Below are 21194 nucleotides of genomic sequence, written 5' to 3' on the forward strand. Positions count from 1 at the left end.
GATGTCTACGTCATAATCTGCATGACAAATTTCAGCCCGATTCGTCCGGTAGTTTGAGCTGTGCGTTGACAGATCAGTCAGTCAGGTTTTCTGGAGGCAAACCAGGTGCCCAAGCTTAGACCTATTAACTTATAGCAAAGATACCTACTCGATAGTTTACAGTTTAGACCCTTAAACGTAGAAAGCTAAAATTTTGCACAGCGGTTTCCCTCTGGATTTTACGAAACTCCAACGTGAGCGAAGCCACGGGCGGTCGCTAGCGACCTAGTATCATATAGTAAATTTCCAATATAAAAGAATATTCAGTGCGCATACTACTACTTATTCATTCTTGAAATAATTACGTTTACCCATTTTAGAAAAGCGATTTCTATCTACGGTTAAAGAAATCTTTATTCTCACTTAGAATATAGAATTCACTTACATGAGAACTTAAGTAATAAACAACAGATAATTATGTTACCTATTCACAAATCAACTGCGACTTAATACAAAAAAAAGTGGGTAAGTAAGTAAATTAAAAATTATCGCAAAGTAAGCGAGACGGTCGAGTGCGCGGCACAGGCAAAACAAAGATTACTTGAGCCTAGAAACGGCTTGGCACTTTAGGGTAAGTACAGTAGTACAAAGTACAAGTCTCTATAAATAAATAACCAGCACAGACTGCAAGCAGGCAAGGTGAACCTTGTAAATAAACCTAACAAGCGCCAACCGGTGAATTCTAAAATTTATAGTATACGTCTGCGACAGGTCGAGATGACAATGGGTGTATGAGGCGGGGCGACGCGACGGCCCGCATACGCGCACGTCACCCCGAGCTCGTCCGCACCGGGTTAGCGCGGGGGCTGCACGGGTGTGCGGGGCATCCCAACCCCGATTGTCATCTCGACCTATCGCGTACTATACCAATGAAACAAAAATAAAACTCACCGACCATTCCCATTTCAGGTTAGCGTACGAACTGACAGGCGCAAATAAAATAAAGCTTGTGTCACATGTCGCGCGGACATAACCGAATCGGGGTGGAGCCGGATGGAACTAGATAAAACGGACAGTTCGGTTTATTGTAGCGTTTCTATTCAACTGTGACTAAAAAAGATCTCAATTCACACTCTTTCACTATTTTTCGCCTGACATAAACCCGATTTTATAAGTGGCGCCTACTGCATTTTTTTAAACAGACTAACTAGCGCTTTGCTATAAACAGACCAGGCAGCGAAAAATGTAACGCGATGTAATTGCCTAGAAGATGCCTGAGTATTTGACTTGAAGGTACATTAAAAGTGGAGGGGAAAACTGGAAATCTGGGAAGGGCGCTCCATACTGTAGCGGTTCGAATTAGAAACGAGGAGGCAAATCCTTCGTAGGTAACTATCAGTTAAGCACGTGTATGTGGAATTTCGACTACGTATGGTGCAGACCTTGAGGATAAGAAAATGGAAACCAACCGTGTGGATTCAGGTATTTTAAAATCCCGTTGGAAGTCTGTACCAAACATCAAAATCGATGTGAGAAAGTTAATTTTAATAGACAGACAGACACACTTTCGCATTTATGATAGTAGGTATAAGCTTCATACCAAATACCATTGTAACATTTTGTTTTAAAAAAAAGAGCAACCGCTGTTGTTCTTTTTTTTAAAACAGTTTCTTGCCGGCTTTTCTCGAATCTAGAATCTTTTTTCTGAAACGATGGTAGAGTCTTGACATATCATAAGTGGCATATGTTGTCCTAAAAGAAATTAAAAAATATTTCAATGTAGGCACATTCACATTTAGTGAACAGAATAGGTAAGCCCATCCGTGGGAAGCCGGTGCGAGTCAGCTTTGTTTTATAAATAACTTAAAAAAGTATAATTTATCTTCCTAGTACCTGCAAAAAATTCACGTACGTGTAGCAAAATATACCGACTGAAAAAGACCGAAGGAAAAATAAAGATCCCTTTTAGCCATTTATTCACAGAAACCCGATGGATGACGCATTCGGCCGTTTCACTAAACACCCACAATGTTGGGATAACGCCACGTATAGCGAGGATACTTTCCTATTTTCCGGGAAAATGTTCTTTTATTGACAACGTTTGCATTTTCAAACAGATTTTTTAAAGTCAGCCCCTCGATTGTGTAAGAGTAACGTATTCATCGTTATCGTAATCGTCAAAAAATTCTGCCCTTTGATTGGTTGATTCGCTCTTTCAGTTTTCACAGCCAATCAAAGGGCAGAACTTGTTGACGATTACACAATTGGGGGGCAGGTCATCTGACTTTAATGTTTATACAGCTACCCATGAACATTCAGTACCAGAGGAACCGCCAATGCTTTGCTGACTTTTCAGAAAGTACCTATTTTCGGCCGATGAATACACTCCTCTTCTTCAGTTACAGACATTCTTATATATTATACTAGATGATGCCCGCGACTTCGTCCGCGTGGATTTAGGTTTTTAAAAATCCCATGGGAAGTCTTTAATTTTCCGGGATAAAAAGTAGCCTATGTCCTTCCCCGGGATGCAAGCTATTCCTGTACCGAATTTCGTCAAAATCGGTTAAATGGTTGGGTCGTGAAAGGCTAGCAGACAGACAGACAGATAGACCCTTTCGCATTTATAATATTAGTTTGGATTTAAATACTTATCTACTAAAGCACGGGTCATACGGTGTTTCTTCAAGCGGACCAAAGTCATGCCGGAATTTTAAAAGAACCCCTTTGTTAAATTAATTTGAGAGATAAGCTATAGATGGGCTGAAATAGTTACCTATTCACTAGTTTTTTTCTAATATTCAACTTTCATTTCACACTGCAAAGACTGTGCTGGGAGTAGGTAAACGATATGGAGCTCTGGTAGAAATTTGAACGACGAATCACCGATTCAGTGCACTACCAAACTGTTTCTCTAATACGACTTAAGTTAGCAAGATTTAAAGGATAGCAAGTTATAGCAAACGTAGGTACCAGAATAATATTGAAATTATTTCATCGATCGTCATTCGCCAATTAATAAATAAAGTGATTGAGGGCATTTAGCCGTGACGTGGAAAAAAGAGGCTCTTTAATATTACACAATTCAATCAAAGCGACGAAAGTTTTAACTGGAGAGGGATGGGGTGACTTCAAAATTCAAATTAAAAGACGAAACGAGACGAGAATGATTATTCATGCAAAGCGTTCAAACTTCGACGAATTTATGTGACGAAGTAAAACACACCTACCTACACCGAAAATATTCTTCATGTACCTACTTACGTGAAATATTAAATTCATTCACATATCTGGCGTTCACCGCTGGCTGCAAAATGAGACGCGGTTCTCTAAAAGCCTTCAAACCAAGGCCTTTAGTTTTGAGGGACCGATAGCGAGAATAATGAATAAAATAGCAGAAACTTCAGTTTACAGAAACTGCCTACAGTTTACTGAGCAAATCTGTAGATACTTTAAATGACCTCACTCGCATTTTCAGCATTGAAAATTAAAATAATATGCCTGGAACGTCCTTCACATAGTACTCAAGTGTTAGAGGCGCCGGAACAGCCAAAGCCTTAGGAAGTTAGGTGTTACCTACTGGTGATGTGTTTCACTACTTTCAAAACAATAAATGTTTTTCCTTTCTATCTTTTTTAGGGTTCCGTACCTCAAAAGGAAAAACGGAACCCTTATAGGATCACTTTGTTGTCTGTCTGTCTGTCGGTCTGTCAAGAAACCTACAGGGTACTTCCCGTTGACATAGAATCATGAAATTTGGTAGGTAGGTAGGTCTTATAGCAGATATTCGGGGAAAAAATCTAAAAACCGTGAATTTGTGGTTACATTACACAAAAAAATTAAATTGTGGTTATGAACTAATACTTAGTATTTTCAATTTTCGAAGTAAGATAATTATATCAAGTGGGGTATCATATGAAAGGTCTTCACTTGTGCATTCTAAAACAGATTTTTATTGATTTTTATGCATCATAGTTTTTGAATGATCGTGCAAAATGTCGCAAAAAATACGACTGTTGTACGGAACCCTCGTCGCGCGAGCCTGACTCGCACTTGGCCGGTTTTTTCTTTTTTTATAGCTCTCTTTGTTCCTTTCTTCTTTCTTGAATAAAATACACCAATTTTATTGTAAGTTGTTTCATCCCAATTTAGAGCATTCCAAAAACATTTGCACTGCGCTACAACTCGTAGGAAATGCGCAAATATATCGAATTATATAATTATGCAAATCAGTGTTGGCTCCAATCTCCGATTTGCATTGCGACTTATCTTTCGTTGCGAGATAACCATGCAAATTTTACTACATGTGTTATTTCGAAGCGCTTAGCTAAGCGTGACCTTATTTGCTTGTTCATACAAAACGTATTTGATACTGTGCTTTTTCCTTCAACGAAAATTTTGAACAAAACAAGCAAAATATTCGATTGTTGAAATTGATATCACTCCCATTTTATAAAATGCTAAAGTGTAAGTATTTGTTTGTTGTTTTGTTAGTTTGCCCTTTAATCCCGTTGTAACGAAGTAATGCAATAGACGAGATTTTTCGGTGGAGATTGACATCCACAAAATTCCGAATACATATTATCTACCTTGTAAAACATACTTAGATAAATATACTTAAGACCTCTCTCAAACAAGCAGTGTGAGGAGCTCTCTAGCCAGCTTCCAGCACATTCGACCGATGTTATACAGAAGATGGCTGGATTAGGCTGAGGACTAATTGTGGTGACGCTCATTAGGGTGTCCGACGATAGGCGTTGACAGTTCAGATGTGATGTTATGTAGTAGTCACGGATTAGATATTATTCACTCATCTGTGGTAGTAGTCTTGGATAGGTACGATCTACGTGTTGAACTTTAAAACCTTCTTCATCGAAGTCGGTTCAAAGATTCAGAAAATGGAACAAAAAGTCCTTTAAAGCTACTTATTTCCCTAATGTTGTCACACGCACCTTTACTCAAGGTAATGAATAGATAATTATTTTTGGAAATGTTTTAATTTGTTTACCGGAGTGTACGGGATTCGCTAACTAAATTATTTGCCTAATTGAATCCTCTGTTGATAAGTTAATACTTAATAGATTCAGTGTGATTCTATTAAGTAAAGTAAGTTTTTAGTTCAGAATGAAAGTTACGAAATTCTGGTAAAATTCTGAAACATTGGCCATAAAGTACATACATAACTCGTAATCTACAAAGAAACTTGTGCATGTAACTTCTCGCTACAAAATAGGAGTGTGCCCAAGAACTTTTACCTGGTTCCTCCTTCACCTTTCTACTATCATAAATGATCATACCACCAGTGGCGTGCAGGTCATAGAGGCATACATGCACTGCGTACCCCAGTTGTAATAGCTCAGCATATTTTTCATGATGACCTGCCAGTAAATAGGTTCCTTCCTAACTAATGCCTACCCTGGCTTAAAAGTCTGTGGACGCCACTGCATACCACAAGGCATCGTCAAGATCTGCATGATGGACAAGTACGAAGCGATTTGCGTCCTCATTTCTAATTCGAACTTCTAGGATATGGAACGCTCTTCTGACATCGGTTTTCCTCTCCACTTTATGCCGAAAAACTTCAAGTCAAGAGTGAATAGGCATCTTCTACGCAAGCGTGCTCCATCTTAGACTGCATCCTCACTTGCCAGCAGAATTGATTGCTGCCAAGCGCTAGTCTATAAAATAAAAATACCTCCTAGGACTTGATCTTCAATAGAAGAAGGGATTTAAGAAATTCCAGCAGAATCTTTGAACACCGAAATCTGCGCGGACGAAGTATCGGAAAAAAGCTTCTTAGAATATAAAGAACATGAAGTGACAGCTCCTTTTCAGTGCCCCAGTTCCCTAAACTTGTCTCACGCACCGTTCCACTGAGTATAATTTGTTTTTGAAGATATTTTAATTTGTTTACCGGTGTGGACTGAATTTGTTGAGTGAATTGTTTGCTTGCTTGAGTCTCCGCTTGTTGTATAAATTAATATCCTGGTTTCAATTTCGAGTTCGTGTTTCGGATTTCATAGAAACGGCGCGTCAAATATAGGTTTAGAATAAATAATAGAATTCCGTGGTTTGATAATAGTAGAAAGGAGACGAATTTCAAAACTACATTGGCTTGCAGAGAAACAAACCATAATAGCTCTGAAATAAAATCTGTTCGTAGTGGAAACGAAACGATTTGGGTTTTTGAGTGACAAAACTTTCCCTACGACAAAACACAAGGATTTTTATAATTTAATCGCAGGTATTATTTAACTAGATACTTACCAACTCAGACGATTTTTAACAACTTAGGCACCTACCTTTTTTTCCGTGGGGAAATCCTCATGGATACCACCGCACCCGGGAGGCACGGAGTTTATGTCGGACTCTTACCGACTAAAACCCCACGATGTTCCACGCATCGCCTGGTGGCTGGGCTACGGGGCCAAACACGTTCGCGCAACCCAGCCAGCGGCGCCTGCTGAGGACCCACCTCAAGGGACCAATGAAGTCCCTACACACCTTCTGAGGCGCACCAGGAACAATTCAGCTGTAATAATGTATTAACCCGATCGGATATTGAAATAGCCAATGCCATTCTCCGTATCTTTAACTAGGTAGGTCTATCTTCTACAAACTATATTACGTTCTTACCATAATAAGACTAAGAACTTTATTCTTCTTGCTAAGACGAAGTATCGTCGAATTACATACGACCCGAATGTAAAGTTTATATGAACAAACACAACACAGTGTTACATTTTACTATGTAGTGTAAGCGATAACTTCCAATTACTTAGAAATTTTCACTGCCTCGTGAAGTTTCCAAACTAGCAAACATCTTGTATTTCAAACAGGAAAATGTACGGTTATTGAAAAGTTTTCTAGCACTTGCGGTTTACTTTTACTTACTTAACTATGATGATTGTATAAAAGACGCTCATATACTAAAACGTCGCAAATGTTTTATGGAATCTATTAAGGTACGCTTCCAGGCAATTGGGTATTTGACTACATCAAAAATAATTTTTTTCTCAGTAATTATTAAATAGAGGGTCTTCCAAAATACGTAAAATCTACGTCCTTTGTTGGTTTTAAGTGTAATTACCATTTTAAATTATCGATTAAACTAAAAAAGCACGTCAAATGATTGTGATGTCGAATCTCGCATACTAAGCGCGCGTTTTGACATTTGATAAAAAGTTACTGATTTGACTAGTTGTCAAATACCGTATTCAGTCAATTATGACGTCACGACCACATGAAGCAATTTGCTGCAATACCTGACAATTTCAGCACCGTTATGCGAAACAATAATTGCTCCAGATTGCTCCACTTATTGCTCCAGATAGATCCATTACGTGTAGCCAACAACAATTGCTTATAAAATTGCCCATGTAAGCGCACCATTAGAAGATAGGTTTTAGGATTAGGTTTATGCAATACACGGATATAACTCTAAAACCTAAGAATGAAAAACTTGTTCCCTTAGTCGAGTTGTATGCGGATGGATCTGGGAACCCGCCATATTTTTATCTCATGAAAATTCCTACTATGTGATTAATGGTAAGAGATCACGACCCTCAGCAATGAGAAATATGACGCAGACAGAGTTGCTGAGGAAAACTATCGCTCAGACAATATTTTAAAAAAGCAATCGTAGGTAGGTACCTACCGTCTATAGTCTTTAAAGCGAAGTTTTTTTATGAAAGGCTACCCATAATAACGACGGTTTTCGCTTATAAAGGGGAAATTCATCACGAAATACTTTGGTTTTTGTATGCATCGAATGAGAAGAATTTGCATGTGAAAAATTTCGGCACTGTAGATCGTTACGCATCCGTATCAAAGAGCCGTGATTGGCTCGTTAACTGCCGAAATTTTTATACCAAAGATGTATTTTTACTGGAGATGTGCCTTTTAACTTAGGTACTTTTTCCTAACGTCATCATCGTATTAAATATACTTAGGATGTACCTAAGTAGAACGCTAGCAAAAATGAAGACAGGTGATAGTACTGATGATTACCAAAAAAAGTTGCGTAGATAAATGCCGCAGGGTTAATACCGCGCCGTAGGTGGGACATGTGGTGCGGTGTGGTGCGCTGCGGTGTGGTGCGCTGCGGTGTGGTGCGCTGCGCTGCGGTTTGGTGCGGTGCGCTGCTGTGCACTGCGGTGCGCTACGTTGCGGTGCGCCTCATGTTCAGATTGGATTACTTGTTTTGCGCGTACTACATAGGTAATAGGGAATGGATGAACGAGACACACATAATAATCTTATACCTATACCAACTCAAATCCCAGCGCGCCAATTTTTATTTTCCCGCCATCAAAATTACTAAATCCCTGCAATATCCTCGGAGAACACGAAGACAACAAAAATAAAACCTCCAATAGCGGATTAAAGTCTAACCACAGGTGTGGAAAAATAAATCACTGGTGTATTTCTGCTAATAAACTCCTGTAAGTCCCGTGGGAAATCTGAGGCCTCCGAACGAGACGAGCTAATCTGAGAAAATAGTGTACATAGTTCGCCTAATACCCTCGTCCATCATATAATAATAAGTATAATATGGGTAACCTTATCTAAGCGTAAATAAAATTTTATATAGGTACTATAACGCATAAAATTTAACTCCTCACGCGCCATTATAACTGTTTGTGTCAAATTTCATATCAAAAAATCAATTTTAGCCCTTATTTCAAAGGTGAACCATCTCTATGGGTGAACCATACTTTTGACATAACAGTTGACGCATAGAGTTAAAATTGCGCGTGATGAGTCATTTTGTACGGACTATAGTTTAGCCGATACAGTTTAGTGAGAGAAAAACTAACCACCACTAACCACTAACCACTGTGCTCTAATAACTTCGTCTTATTCAAATTTAAATCATCATGATCAACCCATCGCCGGCCCACTATAGAGCGCGGGTCTCCTTTCAGAGTGAGAAGGGTTTTGGCCACAGTCTACCACGCTGGCCATGTGCGGAATGCGGATTGGTAGAAGTCACACACCTTTGAGAACATTACAGAAAACTCTCAAGCCTGCAGGTTTCACCGTTAAAGCAAGTGATATTTAATTAATTAAAAACGCATATAACTCCGAAAAGTTAGAAGTGCGTGCCCGGGATCGAACCTCCGACCTCCGATTAGAAGGCGGACGTCCTAACCACTAGGATATCAAAGCTTTCGCTTCACAAATTTAAACTTGTACCTACCACTATGCTACGTTAAGACTGTTCCATCGATTCGGAAAGCAATACCTACTGAGAAGAGCCGGCAAGCAACTTCTAATTTCAAAAGACTTACCCACCTAATTAGGGGGTAAAATCTATCATTAAATAAAATCGAATTTCTAATAACACGACACTTCCATTAAATGTATATTAAATTTACGCGGAATCGCCCATTTTGATCCAATTGCAGGAAAAATCTCAACGGAGATATTTGAATGGAAAGCACTCACCGATACGAATCGTACTAATCCAAGCGTTTGCAAATTAATCGATCCCCCATTCAACACAATTTGCATTTTGATTACTGAATAAATGAGACAATTTTAGTTGATACTCCTTGTTTGTTCACTACAAACATTTCTATCTTATGATCTATGTATTTGCTGGGATTTTTAGGGTTCCGTACCTCAAAAGGAAAAACGGAACCCTTATAGGATCACTTTGATATCTGTCTGTCGGTCTGTAAAGAAACCTACAGGGCACTTCCCGTTGACCTAGAATCATGAAATTTGGCAGGTAGGTAGGTCTTTTAGCAGACATTCGAGGAAAAATCTGAAAACTGTGAATTTGTGGTTACATCACACAAAAAAAATTGTGGTCATGAACTAAAAATTAGTATTTTCAATGTTCGAAGTAAGATAACTATATCAAGTGGGGTATCATATGAAAGGTCTTCACCTGTGCATTCTAAAACAGATTTTTATGCATCATAGTTTTTGAATTATTGTGCAAAATGACGAAAAAATACGACTGTGGTACGGAACCCTCGTTGCGCGAGCCTGACTCGCACTTGGCCGGTTTTTGATTCCAAAAAGATTTTGGATTGGATGATATCCGTTTTCAGTAGCACAATACGGTTCGAACAAAATCAAAGTGGTGTACACTGTACAATATCCAATGTCTACTTATAAGACGTAGAATATTAATTTACAGTTTACTAGCTTATGCTCGCGACTTCGTCTGCGTGGACTACACAAATTTTAAACCCCTATATCACCTCCTTAGGAGTTGAATTTTCAAAAATCCTTCCTTAGCGGATGCCTACGTCATAATAGATTCTGCATGCCAAATATCATCCCGATCCGTCCAGTAGTTTAAGCTGTGCGTTGATAGATCAGTCAGTCAGTCAACAGTCACCTTTTCCTTTTAGAAGAAGGAAATCCAGACCATTTGAGGTCAAAGCACTTGAGTAATGATTGTGAGTCCTTGGTATTATTATTTTGTACGTACGAGTATCACTTAAGTATTATCAGTCTCAGATATCTGTATTCGGGAGACCCCCTTTAACACCATAAGACACTTAAAACCCACCCTGACTTTATCATGATCAACCCATCGCCGGCTCACTACAGAGCAGCCCCCCCCCCCCACATACAATACAATCATTATAATATAGGTTAATATTTTTTTAACTTACACACTTACTAACACTTAGTCAGTTTTTCCTTTAAATAAATAGTATAAATGAGTTTGTGTGTTCGTTAAAAAATTCTCGTCATCCAAACAGGACAAAGCATAATAGGTATTTTAAGCTTTACATAATATACGTAGGTCTGTAGTTCTTTAAACGTTCTGACTGCTAGAGACGCTAATGTGCACCCAGCCTTACACTATTAATTTATATTCAGACAAATTTCGAAATCCCAAAAGAGCCCTAGAAACCTCAGTAACAAACTATTTGGATATTGTGGCAAAACACTACCACAGAAGTTTAACAAACTATGCGAAGGAACACTCAAGTTGGCTGCTGTGAAACTTTTCAATATCCCTATGTTTCTCTACTTTATATACAAGCTTAATTCATCTGAGCTTTTAGCTTAGCTTCAAAAATCTTGTGTCAATTTTTTAACCCAACTAAATTATTGCATCCATTTTTAAACGATGGAGAGCAAATTGGTAGATTGAACGTCTAGTACCTAAGTATAGTCCGCGACAGGTCGTGATGGCAATCGGGGTATGAGGCGGTCATCAAGAGCTTCACCTCACTGCATATATTTACGCTGTGGTATAATGTAGTTTGTTCTTCAAACGCTGCTCTTTCCGGAGAGTTTGGGTTGCTTTTCTGGTTGGAAGACCCCCCACTAGGTGGACGTATGGAGGTCCCTATAAAAGACCTATGTCCAGCTGTGCGCTGGCCCGACAATAGCTTATTAGGTACTTTAAACAGCTTTCCAAAAACTATTTTGAGAAAGCCCTTAGATACTCCAACCCCCTAACAGTTGAGGCAGCAACATACACCCTCGACCGAAACGACCTCACCCCGATAAAAGGCGCCCTAAGCACGTCCTTAACGATCCCGACGACCAAATCATGACCGACCAAGCTTCCTATCTCGTAGGGCTACACAAGTCAACCTTTTGACAGCGTCTTCGCTGGCAGACGTGGACTCACGCCACGGTCTCGGGGGCGTGCGGACTAACCAGTAGTCCAACAATCAGGATGACATTGGGATGGGTGGACCCATCCCAAGGTCTCACCCCCAGGCGGAGCTTCGCGCTCTCCCCCCGCCGTGACGCGGGCCTACGCAGCATAATCAATCCTAAACAACACACACAAAAATGTGGGGTGGTAGGTATTAGTTGAAATAATTATGATGATATAATAGTGTGTACTAAAAACTGAAAGGAATAGATAAAAATTTATGAAATGAGATTCAGAATATTTTTACCACGTTAAAAACATTGACGAAGTAATTCTTGCCGAAACGATTTGAGAAGTTTCAAAAGCATTAACTTTTCAAAAACTTGTTAGAGTGTAACTTATGAATTTATTAACGGACATTGCTCAAAAGCTTTACAAAGTTCTGGCTGAACTAATTTTATGAACTTGGTAACTGGTAACTAAGCAAATTTCAAGGTGTACTCACTATGAATAACTCTTACCAGGAAACTTATTCAATAGGAATACTCTTCAGAAATCGTAAGTACCAACGTAGGTATTTCACTTTACGAAGAAGTAGTTTTTAGGGTTCCGTACCCGCAGGTTGCCAACGGAACCCTATTACTAAGTCTGCGCTGTCCGACCATTTTTTTTATTCATTACTAGCTCATGCCCGCGACTTCGTCCGCGTGGAATTAGGCTTTCTAAAAATCCCGTGGGAACTCTTTGATTTTCCGGGATAAAAAGTAGCCTATGTCACTCTCAATGCAAAAAACACATGCAAAAAATCACGTCAATCCGTTGCACCGTTGTGACGTGATTGTAGGACAAATAAACAAACCAACAAACAAACACACTTTCGCATTTATAATAAGGGTAGTGATTATAGGCACACGCTCGACCACAATCACACCTGATGGAAAGCAATAATGCAACCTAAGAGGGGACGCGATTTTCAGAAGTTCCCTAGACCCAACCTATATTCATTCACTCTTGTTTTACAGATATCTGGATTGTAATTGGTGAAACTCAGATCGCGTAAGAGTACCTATTCCAAAAAATATCTACCAGCGACATGTACCTATATCTCATGAAGAGTAATAAGTAAAGAGTTGAAAGTTTCATAACGTGTGTATATTTTCTTTTGCCGCTATAACAGCAAAAATAATAAAAATTAAGATGAAGTATTTCAAAATGATTGCCATGCAAATTAAAAAAATTAAAAACGTAAGTACATTCCGTACAATCTCGTACATGATTATAAAACGTAAGTGTTATAATCATGTACGAGATTGTACGGAACCCTTCATGTGCGAGCCCAACTCGCACTTGGCCAGTTTTTGTTATCTGTTTGTTTACTGCTCTTCAACTACCTATCAATCTATCAATGTTTGATAAGAAAGTGCATATAATAGACACGTTTAACCTATCGTGTTCTATTTGCAAGCACTTGATACTAAACTTGTTAGAAATGAAAGGGTTAATACTGTTTGTACTGTGTGCATTTGCGTTTTCGGTAAACTATGGGGCTGCAAATGAAAGTAAGTAGATCTTTCACTTTTATATATTTTATACATTTAAATTCGTCCAATGAACCAAAAGCTTAATTTGGTATAATCCGCTGAAACAGATCGAATCTGTATGGTGTAAATTGCAGCATGCGAAATGCACTGCCCGCCCTCCCACTGCTTAACATGCAGGAAAAAGCAGCCACCAGGCAAGCAATACCTACGCACCGCTTCCACTATCCGTCCGTCCGTCCGTCTGCCTGTCAGCGGGCTGTATCTCGTGAACCGTAGTAGGTACAAAGCTATAACAACAAATAATAAAAATTTCAAAATGATCACCATGTAAATTTAAAAAAAAAAACATAATCTTGTGCGATGGTACGGAATCCTTCGTGTGGGAGTCCGACTCACTCTTGACCGGTTTTTTATATTTTTTCAGAGCGTGTCGTCTGCTACTATGGGTCATGGGCCACCTATAGAAACAGTTTTGGCAAATTCGATGTTAGCGACATAAACACTGAGTTATGTACTCATATCGTATATACCTTCCTAGGTATAAACACAAAGGGAGCAGTCATTTCCTTAGACCCTTATTTGGACTATCCTGACAATTGGGGCAAAGGTAAGTTACGGAAGAAGGAGGTAACCTTATCATCAGCCAATCGCCGGAATCACTACTGATCACGGGTTTCCTCTTGTAGTGAGAACAGTTTGACCATAGTCCACTAAGCTGGCAAAGTTGCTGGTGGATTGGCATACCTCACAGTATATTCCTTGACTAGGTACAGAATACTTCGCCATACTACCACCTTGGGACCACAGCCTCTATATCAGTTTTTCAAATTATGTGCTCTGCCCATTGCCACTTCAGCTTCGCAACCCGTTGACATAATATAAGAAAGAAAGTTAAAAGGCCAAATTCACACACGGATGATGGACACTTACAGTCGCTCACCCAATTAACAAGTTTTTCCCTTTTTCCCTGCCGTAGTGGTGAGTGCTGTGGTCTCATTAGTGAGAGGTCCCGGATTTGATTCCCGGCAGGGGTAATTTGGAATTTTATAATTTCTAAATTTTCTCTGGTCTGGTTCAGGTAGCATGCTTCGTGGCTAGTTTCCCCTACCGGCAAAGCCGTGCTGCTAACCGATTTAGCGTTCCGGAGCGATGCCGTGTAGAAACCAAAGGGGTATGGGTTAAATAAAAATTGCCATACCCCTTCCTGGTAAGTTCGCTTCTATCTTAGACTGCATCATCACTTACTACCAGGGGAGATTGAAATTGACGTTGCTTTTCAGCACAACATTGATATAATATACCTGCCGCGCCGTCGGAATTAGGCCACCCCCATGAACTAAAGTTAGGTAAATAGGTCTCTCTGTTAAATAATATCTCTTTCCAGATAACTTACGAAAGTTTAGTGCACTAAAGGAGCAAAATCCTAACGTGAAAACTTTACTGGCTGTTGGAGGATGGAACGAGGGTTCAGCGAAGTATTCCGTGGTAAGTATTTATGATTTCAGCTATTGCTACGCGTAAATCAGTTAAATACAATGGTGAAAAAATGTAATTTTTTTGTCAAGTGTCTTGTTAAATATTATTATGGCGTGATTTTTTTAAGGGTCTTTAAGATTGTAATAGCTCCAACAGCAACGGAAAAAATTACTCTTTTTCGAAATTAGATTTACCTGGCGATTGAAAAAACAGGGCGAAATTTTTGGAATCTAAAAAAATATAGAAAAATACGAAAACTGTTCCACTTTTATAAAATTCAGTTTGTCCACATGACATTGGCAAAGTGTATTGTGCTGATGTGGCACTAATAAAAGGCATAAAATAAGGAGAAAATTATATTTGTTTCATTATTTATATGTGCGCAAAAACCTTTGCAAAAATGCAAATTTAACAATCGCAATAGCATTTAATACACTTAATTTTACTGCACTATTGGTGAAATCTATGGAGGTGAGCGCACTCTGACTTAGCTTAGACTTAAGAGAGTTAAAACGAGACAGAGCTATAGCTCTGACATGAATCGGTCTCGTTCTAAAGCAAAGTTAAAGTGCGCTCTATAAATCTCAGCCTAAGATTCATCCAAACTAATTAAGTAGAACACGAAAGCCTTGGACAAAAGCTAATTGAACTATTTTGCATAACCCTTAGATGGCCAAAAAGCCTACTCTTCGTAGAAAATTCATCACCACAGCCCTTGAAACAGTCCGTAAATATAACTTCGATGGTTTAGACATTGATTGGGAATACCCTAACCGCTACGACTCGGTGTATGGGCCAGCTGATGTCAACAACTTTTCGAAACTCTTGAAGGAACTGCGAAAAGAATTTAACAAATATGGACTGTTGTTAACGGCTGCTGTATCTCCTGTTAAGAAAGTTGCGTCACTGTCTTATGATATACCGGTTATAAGTCAGTAAGTTTTTAATTTATACTATCTTATACCCGCCATTTCGTCCGCGTGGACTACACATATTTCAAACTGCTGTTATACCCCCATGGGTTAAATTTTCAGATTTTTTTTCTAAGCGGATGTCTACCTCATAATAGCAACATGCCAAATATCAGCCCGATCCGATCAGTAGTTTGAGCTGTGCCCCTATTATATATTCTGTGGCTGTGCGTTGATAGATCAGTCAGTCAGTCAGTCACCTTGTTAAAATAAGTATCTAGACTTGCATAATTATTTCAAATATGGCAATGCAGCTGGTTCTGCAAATACTATTTAAATGTAACTGCCACTTTATACTTAGTTAGGTTTGAAAAGCAGTAGATTTGCTAATTTCAATCAGACCTAATAGTTATTGTCAGCTTATTATTTTGTTGAAATAGGTAGGTACTCAGGATACAACGGACGCCAAATAGTACCTACAAGAATATCAACCATTGTCAGTGAATTGAATAGATATAGATTGCAATTATTATCAAAGAATTTCTTGTTTTCAGATATTTAGATTTCATAAATGTAATGGCATACGACATGTATGTAGCCAGTGACAATGAAACTGGACATAACGCTCCTCTGCACAAAAGCGAAGAGGATGATGATATACCATTAGAAGACTTAAATACCGTTGACGGTGTTTTGGAATATTGGCTAGGTCAAGGTAAGAAAAAAGAAATGGCCCACCTACTCCAAAGCACCCACTGCTTATCAATATGAATTCATGTATCCATATTATTATAAGGAAAAACACACCTCAACTAGGTATATCACATGACGTGATCGCACTGATCCTCTAATGCTGAAATCATAGAGCGTGCTTACACTTCGCTCAGACTTAAGACACTGTTAAAACGAGACAGCGCTATATCGCTTACATAAATCTTTCTCTTTTTAACGAAGACTTTAGTCTGAGCATAGTCAAAGTGCGCTCTATAGATTTCAGCCTACGACTTAATGCCATAGAGATAGAATATTATATTAGTATAATGCATTTCGCTTCTACACTGACGTGATGATAGAGTTTGGCGAAATATTAAAATTTGTTGCAAAATCCGCCCGAACGGATTTTTTATCAAACAATTATGTTTCTTTTTAAGGATGTCCACCAGAGAAGCTCGTGCTGGGTGTACCGCTATACGGCCATACGTTTACTCTTAAAAATGTGAATAATAATGGTGTTAGAGCACCTTCGAGTGGGCCTGGTATTGCAGGTCCTTATACCGTAACAAAAGGCATGATCGGGTATAATGAAGTACGTTGTAATCTGTGAATACATTATTATTAACTTTAAATTGAAATTGTTGTTGATTATTGAAAACACCGCAGGCTAGTGTGTAATTTTATTAATTACTAGATGATGCCCGCAACTTTGTCCGCATGGATTCAGTTTTTTTTAATCCCGTGGGAACTCTTTAATTTTCCGGGATAAAAAGTCCTTCCCCGGGATATAAGCTAACTCTGTACCAAATTTCATCAAAATCTGTTGAACGCTTGGACCGTGAAAAGCTAGCAGACAGACAGACAGACAGCTGACAGACAGACAGACAGACACACTATTGCATTTATAATATTAGTATGGATTACTTTATCCGTAAATGCTAGTAAAGCCGAAAGCGGATGAGTCGACTGTGATGTAACGTTAATATCATGTATGACAAAATCAATAGTGCCCCTAGCAGACCAGTTCAAAAATACTTGTTCGCCATACAATTTATTGGCACCGAAGCTCAAACTTTCCAGCTCATTTCCTCTAATATTTCAGCTGTGCCAGAAATTCGACGCAGAAACTTGGAACTTACGCTATGATGATTCAGCCAAAGTACCTTACGCTGTGCAAGGTCAAAACTGGATTTCCTACGACAATGCCGATTCTCTCGCTGACAAAGTGAAATATGCCCTTAAGTACAACGTCACTGGTATAATGGCTTGGAGTATAGAGACCGATGATTTCAGAGGAATGTGTGAAGATGGAGATTATCCTTTGCTGAGGAGTATTAACAGAGCTCTGGGAAGATCTGTGAATGAGCTGAATACTACACCTACTAATCCACCAGCTAATAGTACTTATTTTGAACTATGACATTTATTTATTTAGCTCATATGAAAGGTTAGAGTCACTCAGCGGGCGATGATGGAGAGAGCTATGCTTGGAGTTTCTCTACGGGATCAAATCAGAAATGAGGAGATCCGTAGGAGAACTAGAGTAACCGACATAGCTCAACGGGTTGCGAAGCTGAAGTGGCAATGGGCAGGGCACATAGTTTGTACAACCGATAGACGTTGGGGCCCCAAGGTGCTGGAATGGCGACCTCGCACCGGAAGACGCAGCGTTGGAATACCCCCCACTAGGTGGACGGACGACATCAGACGAGTCGCAGGGAGACGCTGGATCCAGGCGACGCAAGACCGTGGCGTGTGGAAGTCCCTACAAGAGACCTATGTCCAGCAGTGGACGTCTATTGGTTGATGATGATTTATTTATTAAGCTTCTATACTTTCAATATCTGAATAAACAAAATCTTTGGATACATTAATGTTTTCGTTTCTTTCAGCAACATCTTCTCGTTGCGTAGAAGAAGGATTCCAAGCCAATCCTGAAGATTGTTCGTCATTTTTCTATTGTGTTCGTGATGCAGGTGGTAACTTAGTGCCGAAATTACTCCACTGTCCTAGTAATCTTTTGTGGGATCAGACAAATAAACTATGTAACCACCCTGACCAAGTTGTTTGCCCATTGGATTAAATGGTGTGTTTTGAAAATTATGAATCAATGCCAAGTCTTCAAGGTTATGTAATATCTTAGGAAATAAAGTTTAAGCTGCAAGATATATCGTTTAATTTGAAAAATTCGGGGCACTGAAATCACTTTCTTGAGTTTTACTTTTCAATATGCATAGGTAAATACATATGTAAGGAGATGAACCAATAGGGAAACATCATGATAATTATGACATCTCTGAGGTACCTACTAAATAAGAGACACAACTAAGCACTAACCTACTATGTTCTATGTTAAACCTATATCACCGGCCTACTACTGAAGATGGGTCTCCTCTCAGAAGAAGATATAATCTACCACGCAGGCCAACAGCGGATTGACAGACTTCACACACCTTTGAGATCATACAGTTCACATTGTTATGTTAGAAAAGTTATGAACTTAAAGTCTTGTCGTACCGTACAGCTGCCCACTCCTATCACAAGCACATTCATTTATAATTTTAATAATTGCGTTTTTACCTACTAAATATAAGTTTTAAAATATCCTACATTTGGTTCAATGTTGTTAGTTATAAGTATTGTTATTTAGCTTTTAATAAGATATGTGTGACGTGTAGATACCTAATGTTAACGGCTTCGGTATACGGAAAAACTCAATCTTCGAGTTTATGATTATACCTGAATTTGTGTAACCTGTAAATATTTTTTCTTAAATAAATATATTTTTATTATTATATTATTATTATTAAGCGTTGGCTTATAAAGAAAGAACGGTACGATTAGGCATATTTAGCATGATTTTAATGTTCTTTGTAAAAAATAGAACCAAAATACTTAATCATGTTCGTGACTGCGGTTTAAATTGAATATTCTGGCCTCAGGCTACAGAGTAGGTACCTATAATAATGTACAGACTTTTCTTAGTATCTGAGCTTCAGGCTCATAAGAAACCTGATATAAAAGATGGCTGGCTCCTTTGTCCGAGGTTAAAAAGTAATTTCCTATGTCGTCAAAGAAAATAAAGGAATAAAACATAATCATGGCATTATGTTTATACAAAGGGCCGAAAGGATATTGGATATTTAAATAAATCGTAATGAAGGATTCCCGAGCACAAACAAAGACCTCGCCGATGGCAAATATGAAATAATATTTGCAAAGGACCTTAGACCTTTCTATAATATTATATTGGACAAATCATTTTTGTAAGACATTTTAAAATATACTGGCGTAGTATTGGATTTTGAAAATGTAATTGTGCAAGAATAGGTAGATATACAGTAGGTACCCGTCAGCAAATATTGTACATCGACGGAGAGAGATGCGGTTTCGTAGAGCATTGTCTCTGTCGTTGAGACCGAAAATAAACGTCACATCTAAGGTATAATCCTTTACGAAACCCTAAAAAGTGTTTCATCGTGACTTGTGTAATTTATTATTTAGCCATAAGTGATGAATTGCTTTTCATGAATAGGAATTGGCGTAAGTACCTATCTAATCCAATCTAAATTTTATAAAGAAAAACTTCCGAGCTCTCTCCATGGTTATTATCGCACTTTATTAGGCTCAATATTCTTGGAAAATTTCCCTCATAAACAACATACAAAATAGGTTTCGGTTCCTAAAAACCGGCCAAGTGCCCTATCGGCAATGCCATACAGCCAAGCGATATAGCGATCCGGTACGATGCCGTGTCGAAACCAAAGGGTTTAATGAAAACTGCCATACCCCTTCCAGGTTAGCCCGCTGCCATCTTAGACTGCATCATCACTTACCGCCAGGTGAGATTGCAGTCAAGGGCTAACTTGCGTCTGAATAAAAAAAGGGGAGACCAGAGACGTGCCAGCATTGTGCGGGCGATGCACGATGGGTTGATGATGATGTGGGGTGATATTATAGCACTGGCCATCGAATTATATGCAAAAAAATTGTCCTGAATGACCCTTCTAGTGCGTAGGGTATTATAATTTTTTTATGACAGTGTCCTTCACTTCAAGGAAATGTCTAAGTAAATTTAGGTACGTCTTTATAGGTGGGAAGTAGTTCCAATCTCTAAGAAAAGAATAATGTTCGTTTATTCTTCCTACTTATACAAGAAATAAATCACTCGCGAAATAATATTTATGTACAAAACAGTAATAAAGTTTCACTAAAGCCAAAAAAGCGCCAATTTTGTATAGAGGAGCAAATAAATCAATCACGTAACGCCATCATTCTTCTCCAATAGCGGTGTCATGCTGGGAAAGCGTCAATAAATTCATGTTATTGAATAACTTCTAAAATAATAGCAGACAAAATTTACACTGGAATCAGATTTATTCTAGCGCATCTACGTGTTTTAATTGTTGTATTTCTGTAAAAAAATATAGGTAGGTACATACCTTTGAAAATAATAATAAAAATTGCACTTTGCTATAAAACCGTTTCGCGTACGTATGATGCATGAGGCGCCATATTGTCAAGAAAGCGTTTTCGCGGGATATTTAAATAATATTTTTTGTTTGCGTTTTTTCTTGCACTATATTATATGTACCTACCTATCTAATGGGAACGTAAAGTATACATTTTCTATAGTCCTTAGACATCAGTGATTAACGTGGAACAGTTTTTAAAAACCTCTCAAATACCCTGTTATGAAAAGTGTCTCATTTTTTATATCATAAATAGGTAAGGGGACACGTATTCAGGAAGTGAGCCAGTAAGTGGCAAGCTATCCAAAGAGTAATAAAACGACTACATTTTAGTGTTATCTACGGGTTTCCACTCCGTCGGCTGCAAGACGCATGGCGGAAACCGATTTTCGCGCCACGCTCTCCAATTGAAGTATATTAGGTAGGTATATTTATTACGATAGTCTAGTGGTTAAGCCATCGACTTCCCATTTTGGGTCGGGGGTTTGATCACCTCACTGCACCTCTAACTTTTCAGAGT

General features: G+C 38.7%; 1 protein-coding gene across 1 annotated transcript; it reads left to right on the top strand.

Moving 5' to 3' along the window:
- Positions 1-12973: 12973 nt before the first annotated feature.
- On the top strand, positions 12974-18366 carry LOC117983865 (probable chitinase 2). The gene is made up of 8 exons (XM_034970496.2): positions 12974-13119; positions 13526-13708; positions 14486-14586; positions 15247-15512; positions 16043-16203; positions 16640-16794; positions 17305-17602; positions 18095-18366. Exons 1-8 carry the CDS (start codon positions 13050-13052, stop codon positions 18283-18285), a joined length of 1425 nt encoding a protein of 474 aa, XP_034826387.1. The 5' UTR covers positions 12974-13049; the 3' UTR covers positions 18286-18366.
- The last annotated feature ends 2828 nt before the right edge of the window (positions 18367-21194 follow it).

Source organism: Maniola hyperantus, chromosome 7 (assembly GCF_902806685.2).
Source record: "Maniola hyperantus chromosome 7, iAphHyp1.2, whole genome shotgun sequence".
NCBI lineage: Eukaryota > Metazoa > Arthropoda > Insecta > Lepidoptera > Nymphalidae > Maniola > Maniola hyperantus.